The sequence below is a fragment of the Plutella xylostella genome, chromosome 8 (genome assembly GCF_932276165.1).
Source record: "Plutella xylostella chromosome 8, ilPluXylo3.1, whole genome shotgun sequence".
Classification (NCBI taxonomy): Eukaryota; Metazoa; Arthropoda; class Insecta; order Lepidoptera; family Plutellidae; genus Plutella; species Plutella xylostella.
Genome location: NC_063988.1, coordinates 1,122,283 through 1,137,953, shown reverse-complemented (window position 1 = coordinate 1,137,953; position 15,671 = coordinate 1,122,283). Strand labels below are relative to the sequence as shown.

Below are 15,671 nucleotides of genomic sequence, written 5' to 3'. Positions count from 1 at the left end.
AAAACTTGTCTATGACAGCTTTGACGTTTTACTTTTTTTTCCGCAAAAAATAAACAAAAATTAGTTAGTCTATGACTTTAGTCAATGGAGTGAAGACGTTTGTTGTGAGAATTTTCCTACTTTTTTCGCCTTCCGTCTGTAATGAATAGATAGGAAACAAATCTTTTTTACGTTAAAATAGGTAGTGCTAAACAATTTCTGCATACGTGTCTAAATGTAGTGATAGTGCAATGTTTTTCAAACGCATAATCCTGCCCGTTTTCTGCCTCGCATTCGAAGGTAAATAGTTGATCGATTGGTCAATTTTCGCGGAATAAATTTGTTTTTAAATTAATTCCGACCTATAAAATCCTCCTTATTATAATTGTAGCTGGTATTGGTGTCTCTGGTGAGGAGGTGGAGGTGCGCGACATCTCGGTGGACAAGGGCACCAACGTGACGATCCCCTGCAGCGGTCTGGGGGTCGAGCCGACGCTGCCCGCGCCCAGCGTCCAGTGGGTGCACCGCGGGAACCGCACGCACCATGAAGTCCTGGTAAGTTCTGGCACACAATCATAAATACTTCTGACATGGCTAAACATTAAATTATGATCTTGACAACCCATACTAGGAGAACAGTTCCACTAAGTTTATGTGACTTCTTCAGCCTATGGCAACTGCTTTGTTGAGGCGTTCCTAATATAACATCTTGGTAACTTCCACTAACTTTATCTGACTTCTTTAGCCTATGGCCACCTATTGCAGGGTCTAGCCCTTCCCTATAGGACACCAAGTTCCACTGTATGTGTTCCTGTTTTCTCTCCATCTACTTAAGGAAAATGCAAACCCAATGCAGGTTTTATGCCTGCTCCAAATGATTTCCTGACTTTGTCAGCTTATCGTAAACCACTGGAGAGTCTAGGGCTTCCCTGTATGAGTACCAAGTTCGACAGTGAATGGGTGTATTTTAGGGTAACCCTTGGTTTTTAAATGAATAATAAAAGGCTACAAAATCATATTTTAGAATAGTTATTACAACAGTCCAATACTTTAAAGTTTTCATAAGAACATTGCACAGTTTGGATAAATTATATTAACAACCTATAAAGAGAGATAGTTGTACTAAATCAGTTTAAGTTTGTATCCTATTGGGAGGGATAACACTGTTTATTAATTAAACATCTTGTTGTGGATTTTTAAGAGTTTAAATAAATATCTTACACATACATAATAAATGTCTACATTAATTATGGGAGTACTGTGCTATAAATGCTGTTATCAAATATGTATCAACCTAAAACCACTTAAACAAATAGATATTTCATTGTACATTTCATTAGTGTAGGTAAATAAGTATTTTAATAATACAATACCATATAATTCAGTATTGATGAGGCTTCACTCATAGGCTAAGGATATTTAAGTTATCTTTATTTAATTATTTACTACTTCATATCAATGGATTTTTCACAATAACATAAAAATAAACAGTAAACTGGGATACCAAACACACACAGCAGTTTTTTTTTAAGAATGTAGGCCTTTGAGCCTTTGTGAAAAGATGGTAGATTCATAATCTTGACAATCATCAAATAATCGTAATTTTTATCTTGAATAAATTATGGATATGGAAATTGAATCTTCAATAGAAAATTTACATCTTCATCGTAATACAGATATCAAGTCAGTTTAATAACCTACTCAATAAATTTTCGTCACACAACACAATATTAATGTGACATAAACAGTAGAGACTGCAAATAGAAATAACATTTGTAAGAAAGCGCTACTAGGAAAAACATGTTGGCGTTTGCTGTGTCCCTAGAATTAAACAAGCAACAGCAATCACTATTTCTTTTACTACTGAATATAGGAACATGAATATAATATATATTTTTTGTTTTGTTTTGACTGCTAATCATTCCATTTGCCATATCCCATATTCACCTTTGACGTCATGTCACAGCACTACAACTTATCGTATCTTGAGTGTTGTGTTATTCATAGTTTTTAGACCATCTCATTTCACCCTCATTGCTGACGGTACATGCGCAAGCGCTACCGTTTACCGCGCAAAAAGTGGGTCCCGTCAAACGGAGCGAATTTAAGACCCGTCGCGCTAACTGGAACGACCTTGGGCGAACCGCTCCACACTGGTGTCAGTCCGGATTACGGTCTTTTGTTTCGTCGCTGCCGTGCGGTCCCTCTTGATAGCTCTTGAGAGGGGTAGAGCCTTAGATCGACGATATATGGACAAGATGGTGTGTCATATACAGAAACAAAGCAAAAAGTGTCCGCATTTTGTTTACTGTCAAACCGTTTTATGTTTTTCATTATGACAATCGTGGTACCAAGGAATAAACTCACAAATCTTCATCTTTTAGAGAGCTCAGTGGTAGCAGTGGGGTGTTATGTGTCAATACGTTTTTTTTGCAATGACACTCCATCTATAGTTCGTATTAAAATATCGTTGGGTAGAGCCGATTGTGAATTGGTTTATTGATAAAGCGGTAACTGTCTTTGGCAAGTCAAAGGAAGTATTTGACAAACTCAATATACAATTTCGGAGAGCACTGTTTGGCCTGGAGAAGAGAGGGGAGACAAGTAATCCCACTTTCCCACGCGTGTCTGGTAGGGTACAGACTTCAAAACTCCCAAAATTCGCATAACTTTTGAACGGCTAAGCCGATTTTCGTAACGGCTAACATAAGGTACTGCGACCCTAAAAAACTAAACGAAAATCGGCTTAGCCGTTTGGGAGCTTCGCTACCACAGACTGATACACAGACACACAGACAGTTTAACCTTATAACACCCCTCTTTTCCGTCAGGGGTTCAAAACGAAACTTCCTGACTGAAAGTTTCATAATCTGATTAAATCTCTTCTAATGCGCGTCAGCAAAGCGCACTCCTCAAAACGCCTAATGTGTTATATTGCTCTAAACGGTGTCGTTATTATTCTATTGTACTCATTGTCACTGTACAGTGTACATAGAGCTTAGTTATATTTGCTCTATAAATTAACATTATTCCGTGTCGTTTAAAGCTATGGAATTTATATTAAACTGCTTTTCAATAGGACAACTTGTACGAATTTGCTTAACAGTTGTACGAATGTAGGAAATCATTTATTCCAATTTAAAATGTGTCCGTGAAAAATGTAAGCTATCAATTATATTTTCTGTTTTTTTTATGAATGCTCAGAAACTATAGCGAAGGCAATCAATTAATTAATTTATCACGATTTTTGTTAAAAATAAATACATTTTATACATGTTTATCTCTATTTTTTGTGAGCTCGATACCTCTTCGTGCATAATAAGCTTTTAGGTACTAAGTAGTTAAGTACTATACATACTAAATAAGTACTATAATACTTACTACGGATATTGCTGAAGAAGAAGATGTGCGCTGAAGAATGAAGGAAATATCTCTATCATAGAAAAACGTGGGTGTCTGTAAATCTACTATGTTTACATTTTATTGATAACTTAAAGATAACGGAATAAAGGGCCGTTTTTCGTCGAATAAATATTGAATTGCTTGGTAATGTTGAAATAATGGCTTTAATCATTTATCCACTGATGGACATGGTCCTGTGAGTGGCGCCCCGCCGCCGCCGCCGCCGCCGCCGCCGGTTACTAACGGCAAAAGAGCATTTCTATTTTATAGCTGTAAATTAAGTTTTAAAAACCTAATCAAAATCGATAAAAGCCAGAGGCGGCTATTTTTTACATGAACGTTATATTAGGTTCTTACCACAACCACACCACGTCGCAGCGACATAATGTGGTCAAGCTGTGGTTACATGTGAATAGTGTGACAGCGGCTTTATGCAGTTGCGTTGTGGCAGCGACAAAATGTCGATGTGGTTGTGTTGTCGCTGTCGTTGCGATGTGGTAACCACGTGGTCGTATGCAGTTAATTGGGCGAGCTGGTGGCCGCGGTGCCGCCGCCGCGTGGCGGCGTAGCCAACGCGATGTGGTTGCCATGTGGCTGCGATGTGATCGTATTACACAGGTGGTCGATAACAACGGCAAAATGTGGCACGTGTGAATTGGATTATTCATTTTCAATACAAAATATACGCCCAACCACACGGCGTGGTTGTGGTGTGGTTGTGGTACGGTCAGCTGCATAAGTAGCTATCTATACACTTCTGTACCTTGTCAAACTGACTAACCGTCAATGTTTCAATTAATTCATAGGCGGTTTCAGTTTGACATGGTAGAAAAGTGTATAGCTACTTATGCAGCTGACTGCACGTCTGAATTGACCCTAACTGTCTGTCTGTAATTTCATGTATCTTTTTTCGGAAATACGTAGATGCAACTATACTCACTTTGATCATAATTACCTATAATAAATTCATAACACACATCTTCGATCTGAACAAAATATATAGCTGGAATTACACGTAAAATATACCTAAATGAAGGAAGGCCGGTTCGGTTTATCTATCTGAGGTAAAGCCGCGATGGATCAAGACGGATGTCGCAATATAAATAGCCTGGACTCGAGCGGAGTAGCGGATATCCGGGGATTACGGGCCAGGGGGTCACTCTATTATGACGAAAAACTAAGTTTCGGATCGCTGCTGCGCGAGCCATGACTCTATCTTGTTTTTTAAACGTGCCGATTGCAAGACAGCTCTCGTTAGTTCGTTTTATATATAGAGGAACCCCCCATTTTCCGAATGGCGGTTCAAAGTTAAACCACAGATTAGTGGATAGTTCGTAACCATAGATCGATTCTACAGAATTAATTAATAAATCTTTTATTTTGCCTATAAAACAAATATTTTATAGAAAAGCGCCGTGATTCAAGATTTCTTATCTAGAGCACCACATGAATTTCTTATTGAATATATACGGAACCACCTCTGATGTATCTTACAAAGTACTTATCGAACAAAAAATACTTATCAAAATCGTGTACACGGAGGCATTGGGAAATTTGAGAACCTCCCCTTTTATTTGGAAAGTCGGTTAAAAACAAGAAAACCTTTTTAAGGGGACGGAAAGCCACTAAGCTAGCGGCCATTGTAGGTATTAGGAATCCAATCCACAGATGATTAATTAAATTACTTACTAACAACTTTGCTCATTAGGTATATTAGTTCTCCGTCATGAGAGATGGGTAGCTATGGCCAGTCTGCAAAGTTGTACAATAGAGAATACCTGAATCGATTAGACCTAGAAGTTTATCTGATGAAGAAAAGTAATGAAAATGAACCTGTCCCTAGTCCCTACTTGGTAGTCTAAACGTTTCATCAATACCTACTTATATATGTTTATTTAAGATATATGAAACAAAAAATGTATTGAGGAGGGCGCAATAGACTGTTGATATTATTTATTTATAAATACAGTTTATTTTACACAAAATATAGACAAATTACACAGCACAGGTTTACAAACAGACATAAATTATTCGCATACAAAGGTGGGCTTATTGCCAAAAAACAATTTCTTCCAGCCAGCCTTCTATTGGTGGAGAACCATTGAACTTATATGAATCTCTTTTGGCTTTGACTGTATAATATTACATACAATACACCACAATATCACCCCGCACAAACAACTGTGGCGTAACCGCTAAACAACGATTAACTGTGATCTATGTCCTATTTGAGGTCTTGATTACAGGTTATTTAGCAATTAAACTAATGGTGTAACGATCGGTGGCGACCCCGCTTGTTTAGCCGTGTTTGTAGAGCGATTTGTTTGTGTCTAATTATTTATCCGATGTGTTTACGATTCACGAGGTCCTGTAGAAAGATTATGTGTTATCATGACACGGATATGAATACTGCTACACTCACGAGCAATTAAAAAGTTCCAGTGACAATATAGCACCAAATTATTCCTAAACGGAAAAGGCTAGCTTATTGATGCCGTCTGCAATACTGAAGTACATTTAACAGCGCATCAGAATCGTAAATATTTAAAATAAATTCTAAATTAAATGTTTTTTTTAAATTTGGTCATTTGGTGCCGACATTTTGTAAGTGTAACTTATTCATTGCGCTGTCATTTGTATATCTCAGTTGATATTTAGAGTGAAGTTAATTAAACAAAGCTCGCTCCGGGTCTGATTAGATGTCCTAAGAGCCACCCAATAATCTTCTGAAAGTGTGCCTTTTGTGTCGTCTCCTCCGTCAATTGTTTTTAAACTGAATTGGCCCGAAGCCGGCTGCTAAGAGATCTGATCTAGATTACTGGTAGGGTATTGAACTTTTGGGACAGACTCGGTAATAAGAAATGGCCGAATGAATATCGGCGGGATACCCTTTAAATTGATGGTTATTAATCTGTTAAACCTAACCTAACCAACGTTAAAACCCCCGACATTCAACAGTAAGAAGATCGCGTTTTATGGCGAATAGCGATATAGTGCGTTTACCTACGTCTATAACGAACCCGTGTAGCGGCAGCAGACCCGTGAAGCGGCCGCGGGTCACACATTCACTAGAGTAGTACAAGGTGCGAGTTACGAGTAACATATCGATTTCCCCGCTCGCTCAGCCCAAACTGCGTCCAGTGCACGAACCTCTGTACGACAAGGAGGTTAATTGAGCTTTTTCATTTTACGTGCAGTTCTTGTTTATTATGATGGCTTACGAAACTTTATGAGCGGAGGACACGGCAATGTTTAGAATTAATAATAGTTTTAAGGACGTTAATTTGCCACGAGTATAATTAAAAATAAAATGCCTGTGTTTTATTTATTAACTGCTCTGTTAATATTTCGCGGACAAATCACCTGCACCTACTATACTGTAAGGGATATGCCCCATTGGTGCGTTGGTCGTCACAGCCATACATACAGGGTTATTGGTAACTTGCAAATAACCCTGTATATATGTTTTTTAGGACCGTTCCTTTGGGACGAAGCGATGCAACGCATCATGGGACTATGGGACCTCATCGTTCTAGTCAAACTGCAGTACAATTCTTGTTTTTCAGTTACTTGGTAGATCTGTACCCGTATTACGAAAAACCGCAGCATATTCTATTCGATAGTCTATTCGAAAGTGCTGTCAACCTGTCAACAACAAAATGGCGGTGTATAGATTTGCGAAAGTTTGACAGCTATCATTCCATAGGTCATTGTCAGAATAATATTATGTACTCTGTGGTCATTCTTTTCGAAACTCATTCGAAAGGTAAAAAGTGTTCGAAAGTGCTGTCAAGTTGACAGTAGTCGCACTCGCATTCGATTCTATTCGTTAGCTCGAATTTTCATGATACGGGTACTGAAGTTGGCAGCGTTCTGCAACTTTTCTACCTTGTCAAACTAACAAACCGCCGCATAAAACAATTAAATATGTAGTGTATACCTATAGGTACCGACTTATTATCGACGACCGAATGGCGTAGTGGTTAGTGACCCTGACTACTGAGCCGAAGGTCCCGGGTTCGATTCCCGGCTGGGGCAGATATTTGTTTAAAGACAGATATTTGTACTCGGGTCTTGGGTGTTGATATTTATATTTAGTATCTATCTATCTATGTATTTGTGTAGATATATCAGCTGTCCGACACCCATAACACAGGTTCGGCCTAGCTTGGGGTCGGATGGCCGTGTGTGAGATGTCCCCACATATTTATTATTATTTATTTATTTATCTATGTAGTATATTATTTATGAATACCTACTGATTACATACAAATGAGAGCTGACATGCACGCCGTACGCCCGCTGATCTGATGCACATGAAAAGAGATTGTGATCGAGGTCACGAGCCTATACAAGGCATATTGTTAACCCGTGTAATGTTTATGTACAGTGAGACACAGCTATAGAGGAAAACTGGATTCATTGTAAACATGTCACGGTTGTAGTCAACTACTGGGCAAACGTGTAGAGACTACTTAAACATTGCTTAACAAAGCAAATGATTTAGTGGTTAGTGGCCCTACTATGCCGAAGGTCCAGGGTTCGATTCCCGGACGGGACAAATAAGTATTTACACTCCGGTCTTGGCTGTTAATATGTGTATAATATTTATTTATCTATGTAGATTTATCAGCTGTCCAAAACCCATGTTACAGGCTCTACCTATATAGATTATAGATTGGGGTCGTATGGCCGTGTGTGAGATGTCCCCACATATAATTACTATATATATGTAGTGCCTTTTTCGCAACATTTATTCATCAAGGAACACCATTCACAAACATCCGCAAAGATCCCCACACTAAACAGCAATCAACCGTCGAATCAGCTTCTATTCAATACGCTTTCAGCCCTCATTGTATCATTTTGTGTTCACGTAAAAGCTCCCGGTTTGGGGCTGAAACGTGATCCTTTGTTAATGTGTTCACACAACGCTTAATGAAATTATGTGAATAATTTATCACTGTTTGCTAGACTCAGACAACGCTATCTTTGTAACGGGTAGCTGGTCCATTATTGTTTTCTTTAAATAATAGCACAAATTGAATAAAAGTCCTAGTCGACCACGCTGGCCTAGAGCGGGTTTGTAGGATGTGATTTATTTATTTATTGGAACACAAGGAGAGAGTTAACAATAAATGAACAATATTACATATAACACAAACACAGAAAACAGTTAACACTACAAAACACACAGCATGTGTCCACAGCATGCAAGGAGTAGTTAGGTACATTTCATTATAATTAAATTATTATACTTATGTAATATTTATATCAATTAAAATAAAATTGATGATAATGATAAATGCCCTCATACCAATACACTTTTTTGTTTTAGGCATATAGTATGTCTATTGCAAAGTTAGCACTGTCGGACGATACCTACGACATCCCGAGGATTTACGTGGCGAGCAGTAAATTGAGCTCAAAGAGTCCAATTTGAAAACGGAATGAAAAATGCCGACTAAAGAGAATAAGAAATGGGGACTTAGAGAGGGCGGACACCTGTTCGCGGGTGAATTAAATAAATTGGGTTTGAAATTGGATTTTTGATCCCATTTTAATATGTTCTAAGACGAGTTTCTGCGGAAGATACCTACTGATACTTATGAAAAGAATGCAAAACTTTTATCATTTAAAATACTCAAGTGATCGACAAAAATTTGGTAACTGATGAAAAAATATTAAAAATTTTAGTTTATCATTCTCCTTTAACCTGAGGCCTGAGGTTATTTCCTAAATATTTTCTTCATATAATACCTATAATGTAAGCACCCACGAACGTAATATTTTAAAACGAAGGCACAAGCTGCTCATGATACTCACCTCACAAATTTTAAGCAAGGCACACAAAGCATGGTTGGGTTTACAATAGTTTACATAACTATGAAAAGAATGCAAAACTTTTACCATGTAAAATACTCAAGTGATGGACAAAATTTGGTACTGATGAAAAAATACCTATTTCAATTTTTAGGTTAACATTCTCCTTTAACCTGAGGCCTGATGTTATTTCCTAAATATTTTCTTCATATAATACCTATAATGTATAAGCACCCACGAACATGCAATATTTTAAAACCAAGGCACCAGCTGCCATGCATCTAAACCTCAGACGCTCAAAGCAACATTCTTTATATAAGTACCTACCTTCTGTACTGCCTTTTTCATACAAACTTGGCATTAAATGTACTAAACTAACGTAACTGTCTATCTATTAAGCGTGTCTTTTTATTTGTATATTTTTTTAATGTTTGAAAATAAAACACACGATGTAATGATCCAAAGAAATACTTACTACTAGCAAAAGTTGTTACTTTCGCCATTTATGGTTATTTGTTAAATAATATTTTGATTAAAAAGATACACTAGTTTAATTGAAATAATGCAGTATAGTAGGTGTTATAATACAACAAAAACAGATAAAAAAAATGCTTTTGTGATATTAAAAAGCACCTAAGTAACTGATTGAGGAAATGGGTTATTTGTATCGCGTCAGTCGTTCCTCGACGTCCTTCACCAGACGATCACTGGCTGAGGTGATTGCACTACGCATTATTTACTATTTGCCGATGACTTCTCTTGTCAACTTGCCGTATAATTTACGTGTAAATAGATTTTTTTCCAAGATTAATCATTTGCATGCGAATGCGAATAGGTTCACTTGCGTAAATGAAATGTTATTGCCTTATGGCCTGATTACAATTAAATTATAATACTAAAAGAAGGATCGTCATGATCATCATATTATTCATAATTAACCAACACCGCATCTTATTCCATAGTTTCCACCATCAGTCTAAAACTTAAGACGCTAACCCTTAACCCTTCTATTCCCAAACCTGTGCTTCGGCCCACCAAGAAACCAAGCAAGCTAAACGAAGCCTTATGAACTTTAATGAAAGGCGTTAGGGATTAATTTAGGTCACTTAGTGTGAATAGCGAAGTCGGTACACTCCATTAGTGGTCGCCAGTTAATTGCTCCCAGTTTCGTATGCTAACATATTCTAAGGGCCTCACTGTCTGCTGGCTCACTTTAGATTACAAAACGGAGCATTGCTGCGGTAGCGATGAATCTCGTAACGAGATTCTCGTTGTATTCATCATCACGACCCATCACATCCCCACCGCTGGGGCACGGGTCTCCTTCCTATGAAGGATGGGTTTTAGGCCTAGTCCACTACTCTCGCTCGTTCGTTTTGGTCAAGGTAAAGTAACGCGGCTCTCTTGGGACGTGAAGTAGAGTGAAGCCAGAGATTGGCAGTTGACTGTCACCTCGCCTTGATATTCTACGGCTTATGTATAATGGGTTTATTCACTTGGTGTATTGTTTATCCCACTGCTGAGAGAAAATTTCAATTTTATTTACCGTGTTCGAAAAAAAAAAATTAGGTACTTGTTGGTCTAATGGGCTGTTTCATACAGATAAGATTAATAGATAGTCCACGGAGGAATTGACAAAAAATATTAACAAAGAAGTAGATTGTTATGTTATGTTATGTGGGAGTGGAACAGAACGCAAGATGAAGGATGTAACCATGACGACGAATAACAGAAGAGAGTGAAAGACGTAAAGACGAAAAGACGATGTCGATATTTCTTTGATTTTATTTTAACCTGTATATAATAAAGTGGATTAAATACCTAACATCTTATTTAATTCCTACAAATTGGGGGCTCGTCGGGATAATAAATATAAGAAATATCGGCGATGACGGCGCATAAAAGACGGTGAAGAAGACAGAACGGCAAGCGGCAAGGGGCCATTTTTGAAATAACAAGAATGACAGCGAAAAATTTTCAATAAAATTTTTCTTCGCTTCAACGACGATTTCGGGTCTGAGCATCTACCAACTTAAGACGAAAAGACGTAACGAAGACGATAGGAAGATGCCCAGGACGATGACGACGGAGGAAGGCGCGGAGAGAGGTGGAACATCAAAACCGCTGATATACACGGAGGAACTGGTACGCAAATTCAGTGGGCAGGACCAGACCGATTCCGCAGCACGGTGGGCGCAAGAAGTCGACGACAACGCCGAGATCTTCGGCTGGACAGAGTTGCAGCGGCTAATCGTGGGGCGCAGGTCACTGACAGGTACGGCGGCACTCTGGCTACGATCGGAAAGACCCTTTAAGACGTGGGAGGCGCTGAAGACGGCGATCACAGAGGAGTTCCCAGATGCTGTAGACTCTAAGACCATTCACGAGATGATGAGCAGCAGAAAGAAGAAGCCTGATGAAAGTTGCTTGGAATATTTTTATATTATGAAAGAGTTGGGTAAACGAGGGAAGATGGATGATTATGTTGCCATCAAATATATAGTGGACGGTATAGTGGACCATGAGCTAAACAAAGTGATGTTATGCAGTGCCACAACATATTCAGAGTTGAAAGAGCAACTGAGAATTTATGAAATTGTGAAGGAAAAGACGAAGGGCGAGAGTCAGTATTATAGGACTATGAGGGTATCGACGGCGCACACTAATAAACGATGCTATAGCTGTGGAGATTCCAACCATGTCTCAGTGGACTGTCCGAAGAAGCAAAGAGGTGCGAAGTGTTTTCGATGTAACGAATTTGGGCATATCTCAACCGCATGCCCTGAAAGAGGACAAGTTCAAGGTCAGGCATCAACATCGAAAGAAACAACCGATGAAAGCGCTACGGGCGGCATCGCTAACTTCAAGACGGATTCAAGACGAACGGTGTTCACGGTGGAAACAGGCGATGGCAGCGCTACGACGGACTTCATGACGGACTCACGACAGAGCAGCGGAAGCGGAAATCAAAAGATGTCGGTAATGTCAATCAGGATAGACAAGGCGGCCACAGACGATGAGCATGAAGAAAATGACAGCCATAGATACGAATCATGCGAAGAAGAACTGAGTGAAAGTCAAAAAGTGTCAATGTCAAAGAGCAACTGTCAAGACGTTGTAAACAAACAAGATTTACAGAATGTAAGGGAGAAACGGATGGACATCTGCGAAAACTCTGTAAATATGTTAATAGATAACGGAAGTCACGTTAACCGTATTGTAGACGATGTGTATATTGTAAAAAACGACGATAACAGGAAGATAATGAGAGATGCACCAATCAAGACAAGGATGAGGATGATGTTAGAGTTAAGAAATCAAGTGGGACCAAGGCGAAGAAGGGTAAGAAGGCGAGTGACACATAAGAGAAGAAAGATAAGAAGAGAAGCGATACACGAGATAAAAAAGATGAAAAGAAAGAGGGAAAAGAAGATGAAACGCAAGAAGACAAGAAAGAAGAAAAGAAAGGAAGTGATATTGGGGGAAAGAAAGATAAAAGTGATGATGAACGAACGATGACGAATGTGTGTATTTTAAGTTGTAATGCCGTATTTCTTTATTATTATTATTAGTTAAGGTGTTAATATCGTTTAAGTTGTTTATAAATGCACATGCTGAGGGCAGCATGTATGCAGGATGGCCGAGTGTGGGAGTGGAACAGAACGCAAGATGAAGGATGTAACCATGACGACGAATAACAGAAGAGAGTGAAAGACGTAAAGACGAAAAGACGATGTCGATATTTCTTTGATTTTATTTTAACCTGTATATAATAAAGTGGATTAAATACCTAACATCTTATTTAATTCCTACATGTTATGTAGCAGTATTGTATCCAAAAATAACTGTTTATTTTCTTACATTAAATATGGGTCTGATTCTGAACCGTTTCAATGAGCCACCCTGTATAAACTTAGTAACTTGAAACTGTAAGCTGATATGCGGCTCGCAACAAGCACCTGACGCCGGCCGCAGCCTAGCCACTTGCCAGGCACAGTATCGAAGTCTAGACAAGACCTAGACGTGCGACGGAATTAGATCTGTCTCATAAAATATTATAGACCACCTTATAGATTAAAATTCATACTGTCAGAACAAATTCAATCATTTAAGTATTATGAAAATGCTCAATTACTTATAAGTTTACGGAATTTCTCAAAGTCAACACTTTTGGAATTTGTTTTCAGGATAAGCATTTCTCCTCTCTATCCCCCACGACACGTGACTCATCAAAAAAAATGACAACAGAAGTTGCTTTTGTATGCGGAAAGTTTTTTATTTTCAAACCATACACTAAGGGTGCCTACAGTTGTTTTGTCTGACTGAAATCTTCAGCCGCCCCCTGCCCCCCGCTTCCTTCATTGCAGCAAAACTCTGCACAGAATATAAAACAAACATGAATCATAACATCGAACGTATCTCTGCCCTAACCGTGAGCAATCCAGACTTGCAGGAACTCTAAAGGCACTAACATTTTCTAGACACAGCCAGACTTCATAAATCACGGCGGTAACTTTACATTCATATCCGAGACTTTGCCGCAGCCTTATTTCACTTGAACGTAAGGTTTTAATTTCGATAAATTATTGCTTGTCTAAGTTAAGGGGTGTTAAGCAGCAGGGCTACCAGCTACCACAAGAAATAAGTCAATATTTAAAGTATTATTATTAAAATATAATAATGTCTGGTACGGCTTAACTTTTTCAGTGCAACTCTGCAAATTAAGACCCAATAAATAAGTTGAAATCACTTACAATAGTATTATTTGTAAACTGCTACTGCAGTAAATAGTTACAGTTCCTAGTTACATTTAACTTATTTCACTTTAAATAAGAGACAAATTGAAATTTATTAATATTTATTTTTCTAGTAATTAAGTATTTTTGTTACCTGTTTTACTGTCCATGTTGTTGTTTTTGTGTCAAATAAAGTTTTTCTATTCTATTCTATTCTAAAAGCGACATTAGCGAGAATAGCACCCCTAAAGTACCAGGGGTGCATAGTATTACGGAGGGGGCGTCAGCACAGTGACTCATCCGCGCTGACAGTGGCCTGACATTTTATATTTAGCTAATGCTTTCCTGGAAAACGCTGCGTTTGAGAAGAGAAGAAATGAGGCGATCAATCACACTCGTGTTAAAAGGAGTTGGAATTCAATGGTACAACTCTTTCATTGCTTCAAAATATAGAGAGGTTTTTGTAGATATTGCGTGTTTCTACGTATGTTTGTAAGGAGAAAAATATTATTTGGTCAAAGAAAATATTGTGATGTGATAGATTCTTCCAAGAACCTTTTACTGTAGTAGAAACAGGACCCCTTAAATAATAATGGAAGGGTTCCCCTCATCTGGCCTAATCTTTATTGCCCTAAACTCGTTTCGCATAATTCGTAAGGTCTAAACTTTTTTGGTAGAATCATCACTTCACCAAGTCTTATGTGGCATAAGACTCGTTTCGTCTAAAACTCTTTTGGCACAAACTTGAAACACCTAAGTCTCGTTTGCTCTAATTGTTCGTATTGGTATAATCTTGTTTCTCCTAATATTATCTTTACAAATACTATATTAAGTATGTTTTAAATGTACAAATTGTGGTATTTTTCTCCTACATCCTGAAAACACGATATTAAATGATCAAAATATCGAAAGTGAATGACCATTATAATTATTACAAACGCCATTAAACCCCATAGGATCGAAACCTAAAGATAGGTGCGACGACGAGCAAAGCGAGGAGGAGCGTGTTAGGTGCACATTATCGTCAAAAGCAAAGCGGAGCGCAGCGAAGCGGAGCGGAGCGTTTCCCACATAGCGGCCACAATACAAGGCACCAGTTTGCGCTATGTAGGGAGACGCTCCATCAAAGTTAAAGCCAAACGAATATTATTACCTTATACAGGATGTTGCAAAATTGGTATACTAAGCCGAAACCTACATGTGCAGCATGGTATATCTAAGCCCGAAACTGAAATCAGAATTTGGAAATTCGCGAAAAAAATATTTCATTTTCCATAGTAAAAAGTCACGTGACCAACAAAGTTTCTATGGAAAATAATAAAAAGTTTTCGCGAATTTTGAAATTCTGATTTCAGTTTCGGGCTTAGATATAACATGCTGCACATGTAGGTTTCGGCTTAGTATACCCTTTTTGCAACACCCTGTATAACCTATGCCATAGCATTATTAGGCTATACCATTATTAGGCTAAACAAGATTATGCGAAATAACTTTTTACTAAAAGATATTTATGCCATACGATTTTCGGCGAAACGAGATTTTGACCAAACGTTACTATGCAATACGAGATTAGGCAAATAAATCTTAGGCCAAAAAAGGTAGAACCATAATGGAATAATAATTTGTATTTAATACATTAAAAAAATCTGTTGTTACCGTTGTAACCTATCTATTTTTTTTTATTTGGGCTATACAATTTAATTGTTATGTAAATATGCCTCAGGAAAAATG

At 38.1% G+C, this 15,671-nt stretch overlaps 1 protein-coding gene across 2 annotated transcripts in view; it reads left to right on the top strand.

Moving 5' to 3' along the window:
* The first annotated feature begins 71 nt into the window (after nt 1-71).
* The window catches only part of LOC105390732 (Down syndrome cell adhesion molecule homolog), a 34,008-nt gene continuing 18,408 nt past the window's right edge, over nt 72-15,671 (top strand). For both annotated transcript variants that reach the window (XM_048622751.1, XM_048622750.1), the window contains exons 1-2: nt 72-279; nt 371-534. In XM_048622751.1, the coding sequence (XP_048478708.1) occupies nt 231-279; nt 371-534 (213 nt within the window). In that variant the 5' untranslated portion in view covers nt 72-230. The remainder of the gene's footprint in view (nt 280-370; nt 535-15,671) is intronic.